Source organism: Myotis lucifugus, unplaced genomic scaffold, assembly GCF_000147115.1.
Source record: "Myotis lucifugus unplaced genomic scaffold, Myoluc2.0 scaffold_639, whole genome shotgun sequence".
Taxonomy (NCBI): domain Eukaryota; kingdom Metazoa; phylum Chordata; class Mammalia; order Chiroptera; family Vespertilionidae; genus Myotis; species Myotis lucifugus.
In genome coordinates this window covers 334,647-341,588 of record NW_005871687.1, presented here as the reverse complement: position 1 = coordinate 341,588, position 6,942 = coordinate 334,647, and the positions used below count along the sequence as shown (strand labels likewise).

The window sequence follows — 6,942 nt, the reverse complement described above, 5'->3', positions numbered from 1 at the left end:
CCTAGAAGGAAGAGAACCAGTGCCTTGAAGACATTTCACGGAAGCGTCACAGGCTGGCCCCACCCACCCAGCTCTCCAGAAGTGTCTTTCCTCTTCCCCACAGCCCTGTGGATTTCCCAGGCATGACGAGCTTGTTCCTGCTGCTGCAATGCCCTTCCTGAGCTTTTTGTATTAATCCTATTTAGCCCTCAAGACTCAACCCAGACTGAGTCAAGTCCTGCCCTCGCTCTCCTTGGTCCTCCTCTCCCCATCATACGACACATCACCGTGTGTCACAAGTTGCATGCCTGTCTCTTGCACCAGAGAGGGGGAGTCCTCAGAGGGTCTCATTGCCTTAGTCCTCCCTGCACCCCAGGGCAGTACCTGGCACGTGTGAATGCTCAGCAGATGTTTGTTAAACATGATTAGATGGACTTCAGGCTCACCTGGGCTCTCCTGTGGACCAGCTTTGTGACCTTAAAGATGTCTTTAAAAAAAATTATATATATATATTCTATTGATTTTAGAGAGGAAGGGAGAGGGAGAGATAGATAGAAACATCAATGATGAGAGAGAATCATGGATCAGCTGCCTCCTGCACGCCCCTCACTGGGTATTGAGCCTGCAACCCAGGCATGTACCCTTGGCTGGAATCGAACCTGGGACCCTTCAGTCCGAGGCCGATGCTCTATCCATTGATCCAAACCAGCTAGGGCAAAAGGCACCTCTTTCTGATCTCAGTTTCCCCATCTATGAAATGGGGACAATGATGCATGCTTCTGGGATTGTTACAGGATCAAACAGGATACAGTGGTCAGGTGCCTGTGGGCTCTCCAGAAGTCTAGGGTCTGAGTCAGGGACCCCCAACTCTTTTGCAGGGGTCTTTCTTCTGCGACCTGATACTCATCTACTTCATCAAAAAGAGCCACTTTTACCGCAACAAGAAATTCGAGGAAGTACGGTCAGTTATGCTTCCTCCCCAGTAGTCCCAGGGGAGCCCTGTGGAGCCAGCCTCCCCCTCCCTGTCTTAGGACCTTTACCCTGGGTGGATGGCTGCGCCTGGTGGGTGGAGGCAGGGGTGAACATGGGGAGCCGCCCCGGAAGGGAGGGAAGGTGGACTGTTCTGAGTACATGCTCTACAGAACCAGACTCCGCCTCAGAGCAGCTGGCAGAGGGAAAAGCCACCACATACCTGGTGGGCAGACCTGGTTTCCAGGCCTCCTTGGGCCTCAATTTCTCTCTGCAAAATGAGAGAATTGGTTTATATACAGTGACTTGTTGCAGTTACAATTTAGTATTCTTGGACTTGGTGGTCCTGGGCTGGGGTTGAGGCTGGAGTGGTAAGGGAAGAAAAAAATGGATTAAGGGAAGAAAAAAATGGATTTCCTTTTTTTACTACAGGAGCCCATTTCCAGGCTGTGTGTGTCTGTGGGCGGGAAGGAAGGGGCAGGGGCTCTAGCCCAGCCCTTGGGAAGGCTCCCTGGAGGAGCTGGGATTAGAATGGGGAGTTTCGAAGTGGCGCTCCCTCAGTCCCACCACAACCTGAGACAGCAGGTGGCCAGCTCGCATCATTCACCTGGCTTGAACCCCAGCCTGGTTCTTAGGCTGAGCCCTGACCGCTCCTGCCACCCCAACTGAGCTGCTGGAGGAAGAGGGGCACCATCTGCAGGGCCTGCCCCACCAGTCCTTGGGGGAGGCCAGGCTGTGCAGGCCAGGTTAACAGCAAGTCCTGCCCAGGTGCCTAGAGATCCTTGCCCTGTGGACAGAGTCCTTGCAGCAGAACAGGGTCACAGAGGCTGAAGGAAGAAGAGGGGCCTGGGCTGTTGGGCACAGGACGAAGGTGGCCAGGAGAATGGCTGAGCGTGCTGGCACCTCCTGGAGCAGGCTGCTGTGGTCCCTGCTCTGTGGTGACCTGTGCATAAGGCAGGACCCAGGAGCACCCAACCAAGCTGGACTCTGGGGGGAGAGGGTGCTGGTGGTGCTTTAGCCCCTCCATGACCCTCATTAGCTCCCCAGCCCCCCTAAGCAACCACAAGGCAGTCTGCTTGCTGTGCTATCCCAGCGTTAAGACAACAGTGCTGTCATTTACTCAGGCTCACTCTCTGCCCAGCACAGCTCTGAGCAATTTGTATATGTGAACTCACATCAGCAACTTTAATGAGCTGGGCACTAACAGTCTCTATTCCACTAATGAGGAAACAGAGGCACAGAAAGGTTAAGTAAGTTAAGTCATACAGCTAATAAATGGCAGAGCTGGGGTTTGAATCCAGGCAGTGTGTCTAGAATCAGTTCTTTTCCATCAGGTTATTCTGCTTTACCAAGCCCCCCACCCCCTCACCCAGCCAGATGCCTTCCCTAAGTGCCTCTCAGTGGAAATTCTGCAGCTGCCCTAGGCTCAGAAGGGTGGTGGCTGTGCTGACAGGTGGTCCTTCCCTGGGCAGCACGGTTGGTTCTGAAGATGGAACCTCAACCTGGTGCAGGAGGTGGCCTTCAGGTCCGCCCGGCCCCTCTGCCTTGCTCTGCGCCTTTGAGCAGGGGCCTGGCCTTTTCTGGGCCCGCCTCCCTCCCCCCATTTTTTTCCCAGTGGGGGCTGCACAGAGGAGCCCCCATGTTCAGTCAGGCTATGATTCTGTGACTCTCCTCTTGTAAACCACATCCCAGGAGGAGTTCACTGGCCTGGGTGGACTTTCCTCCCACCCCAGCTTTCATTCTCGGCCAACTCAGGAGTTGGCAGCCTCCAACCAGAAGCTGGGCCTGGGCAGGAAAAGGACAGAGAGGAAGGGCAGAGGATGGAGAGGAGTGAAGAGAGGTTGTAGGGACTGCAGCAGCTGGGGCCAGGAGGCAGTGGAGGCTGGGGATCTGCTGGGGTGGCTGGGCACCCAGCAGCCCCCACATGCTCCCTGTGCTGTCACTTCTTGGGTGCTTGCCTGAGCTCCTTAGCCTGTGAGAGGGAAGAATGGCCACCATGCTGGTCATGTGGTGGCTGCTGTCATTGCTGGGGCAGCTCCAGAGGCCCGGCCTGAGCATCTGAGTGCCTGGGCTGCAGCAGGGACCCCGGCACGGCCCCTCTCTGCGGATGCTCTGCCTGCAGTGCTGCCTGTGCGAGGCTGTCCCTGTCCACAGGGTTCCCAACTACCCTCTGTGTGCCCCTCACCACCCACACGCAGGTCTGGCCACCCGGGGAATGGAAAGGTGACCGTGGAGCAGCTGCAGAACCTGCAGACAGTGGAGGCGTAGCCAGAGGCGGCTGAGAGCAGATTTAGTGAAGACGCTGGGCAGAACCGGCTGCAGCTCTGAACGGGAAGAGCGAGGAGCCTCTGTGTCTGCATGGATTGGGCCTTCCAGGAGCCACCATCCCTCTTGCACTTTGGGATCTTGCTACAAGCTTTTTGTTGTGTGTGGGGGAGGGGAAACGCTGGAGAGGGCAGGGGCAGGCCAGGGTGTAAATGATACTAGGTGTTTTCATGTTTTCTGAGAACCTAGTTGGACATTCATTCACTCATTTATTCATACATGCAGTAAACTTTTTTTGCTGTGGGCTGGGCCCTATCCAAGAGATGCTTAAATGAGACCCTGACCTGGCCCTCAGGGAGCCGAGCAACTGTGTAATTCCCTCTAGAGACAACAGACTCACAGCCAGGCTCAGCCATTGTGGCCTTCCTCCAGCCTCTAGCTTTCACAGAGGGGAGGCAGGGAGGCCTCACTCCAGTCTCACCTGCCCAGCCTGGGGAGGCTCTGGGCATAGCATCTCGCCCAGATGGGAGCCATTGTCTCTGGTTTGGCTCTTGCTGTTCTGTGGGGTTGGTGTCCTTGCCCAGCTCCCCTTCCTCTCTCCTCAAAGGCTGGCTGGGTCTGAAGGGCTAAGGACAGGGTGCTCACTCAGCAGGTGGGAGCAGTTAGGGAGGCCCTCACCCCTCACCCCACCCTGCTGCTCCCTCCCTTACTGTCTGTAGAGCGTCTCTCCTCAAGGTGTGGTCCCTGGACCAGCAGCCTCGGCATCACCTGGGAGCTTGTTAGCCCTTCCCTTCCTCCTAAATCAGGGCCTGTGTTGCAGTGGGGCTCCCAGGGGATTCGTGTGCTCCTTACACTCAGAAGCCCTGCAAGGGTGGGGAGCTCTGCAAAGCCTGGTTCCGAGGGAGGAAAGAGCCAGCTTCGGTGGGTGGTGCCAATTTCCAGGCCAAACTTACTAGCACACACATTCTCCCTTGAAACTGACAGGACCCCCTTCCTGCCCCAGGGAAAGGAGCATTACACTCAGTTCATTTAAATCAAAATATTTTAACTAGGCAACACTTACATGATTCAAAATTTTAAAGGTACAAAAGAATAGCAAAAGCTTCCCTCCCACCCGTTCTTGAGGCCACCTGTGTTACCAATTCCAAGAGGCTCCCTCATTTTCAAACTGAGAATCCACTTGTTACTCAGGACGTGAACTTTTCCTCATGCCTGCAGCATCAGACCACGTCTCCTGTCAGAAAGGGACACGATGGAATGGGCTGGGAGCCAGAGAGCTCGCTTCTCCCTCCCCGGGTCTGGGAGCCCCTGTGTAAACCCAGGGGGAGAGGCCTAGAACTCTGAACTATGGCCGCAAAGGCCTGCAGTGCCTGTTGCACAGCTGCCAGGACACTGGGGAGCTCCTACTGGAAGTGCTCCCTCGGACCTCCCTGGAGTCAGGGGAGCCTGGTTCTCTGCACACAGAGGAGGGGTGAGCACCCTTCCCCTGGGGCCTTTGGAGAGGGTCAGAAGGGGCCTGGAAGGTTTCTGGTGAGGCTCCATCACCAGGGCAGAAGGTTGTGGTCCCCGGAACAGGAACCCTTTTGGAGCAAGCAGCTCCCTCACCGTGGGCTGCCTGGTAACCAGTCCACAGCCCACCTGCTCTCTGAATAGAAAGTGAAAAATTGCCCTAACCGGTTTGGCTCAGTAGATAGAGCATCGGCCTGAGGACTAAAGGGTCCCAGGTTCGATTCCAGTCAAGGGCATGTACCTTGGTTGCAGGCACATCCCCCAGTAGGGGGTGTGCAGGAGGCAGCTGATTGATGTTTCTAACTCTCTATCCCTCTCCCTTCCTCTAAAAAAAAAATCAATAAAATATATTAAAAAAAAAAGTGAAAAATCGGGGCGATCCATTATGATGTTTCACTTCATCACTAAAGCCAACTCTTGGATTGGGTAATCTAGCCTCTTTTATGTTTAGCAGGAAGTAACAAGGGCAGGGGCATGGCTGCTCAGGGTTGATCTGGTTTCTCTTAACCTATTTTTGGAATTGCTTGGCAGGAGCCATAAAACCTAGCAACAGTTGTACTGTTTATTTTATATTGGAATGAAAATGTCCTCCTACACTATTCAGTGAGTAAATATTTATTGAATACCTACTGTGTCAAGTGTTGGATTAAATGCTAGCGACACAGTGGCAAGCAACACGGAGTCCCTGCTGGAGTGTTTCCAGTCCTGGGGCTAAACCTTAATAACCGGTCGTCACACACACCACAGACTGAACTGAGTTTTCGGTGGAGTAGCCAGAGAGTTTCCCCAAAAAAGCGACATATAAACTCACATCTGAATGGTTAGTAGCAGTCTAAGTAGGTGACGGGGGAAGCATTCCAGGTAAGGAACTGGATGAAGACTGATTGGAGCTGTGAGGCCTTCTTTTCAACTTACTTTAACCGCTGCCCCAATAAACTTCACAGCCATAGAGGACTTGCTCAACCTAATTACTTCTTCAAGTCCAGAAAAGCTGTCCAGGTGGCCTCCCTACTACCTGTCAGGGACACCATGCTGAGAAAAGCCAGTGACCCTCACAGCACTGGACAGCTGCACACTGCCCACATCCCCTTGCTTCTGCACATTCCCCTGCTGCTGCTGTGTTTTTATTCCACGCCTCGGGAGTGCCATGCTACAGCTCAAAAATAAATCTGTAAATTGGGTGCCATCAATATGACATCACAGGGACCAGCCAGCAAAGAGCTCAGTGCACTCCCCTCCCGATGCAGGGGCCATCAGGACTGACCAATCACAGCTGCCTTTTCCCCTGCCACCCCATCAGTTCTTTCTTAGTGGCTGACTGCCAACTGGGGGACCAGCTGTGAAGGGGGAATGTGACTTCCTCCAGGAGTCTAAGCACCGGGTTAAGGACTACAGCGCTCTGCCTAGGGACTACAGAGTCGCTAAGTCATTCCACTTGGAATGGCATCTTGTATATCTGGAAAAGGGCTCCACTTGGTTCCAACCCACCTCCTGCACCCAAGTGATGCACCTTTCCTCAGAGCACACTCTCCAGTGGACACAAGAATGCTCTCCCCCTAAGGCACGCCTTCCTTCCAGCTGTGGGTTTCCCCTCAGGCCGGTACCAGAACCAAAGGGAGGGGGAGGAAGCTGGCACATTTTCTGGGATGGCCCAGTGTATGTATTCTCTGACATTTTAATTTGGTTATAAAACTCTGTTATAAAACGACACAAAGGTTAACTTTAGATGTGTCATGATTTTTTCCCCCTTCACGTCTGCATGGTCACCCATGTTTTAGATTAAAATGTAAGGAGAAAGTGAGCCCAAAAGAGGCAGACACAGAAAACATTAGCGGACAATATATTATGTTCCTTATTATCTTGCAAAGAAATTAAAATGAAAGGAAACTCTTTAAATGAGCAAACATTAAGACTAAGAAGGCACTGATAAAACTGGCACTTTTCATTCAACGAGTAATCTGGTAATACTCTGGAAAGCATTTGAAATTAAGTTTTAATCTTCTGCTCTAGCCTATTCTCAAAACAATATAGATATGTAGACATTCATTGCAGTATTTTTGTAATAGTGATCATTTCAAACAATCTTACTGCCTAACAGACACAGAAAACATTAGCGGACAATATATTATGTTCCTTATTATCTTGCAAAGAAATTAAAATGAAAGGAAACTCTTTAAATGAGCAAACATTAAGACTAAGAAGGCACTGATAAAACTGGCA

The 6,942-nt window shown here is 52.4% G+C and overlaps 1 protein-coding gene across 1 annotated transcript in view; it reads left to right on the top strand.

Annotated features, from left to right (window-relative positions):
* The window catches only part of P2RX5 (purinergic receptor P2X 5), a 19,927-nt gene extending 14,939 nt beyond the window's left edge, over positions 1 to 4,988 (top strand). Inside the window, exons 8-9 of the mRNA XM_006105145.3 lie at positions 858 to 940; positions 3,147 to 4,988. Of these exons, the coding sequence (XP_006105207.1) occupies positions 858 to 940; positions 3,147 to 3,216 (153 nt within the window). The 3' untranslated portion in view covers positions 3,217 to 4,988. The remainder of the gene's footprint in view (positions 1 to 857; positions 941 to 3,146) is intronic.
* Positions 4,989 to 6,942: the final 1,954 nt, after the last annotated feature.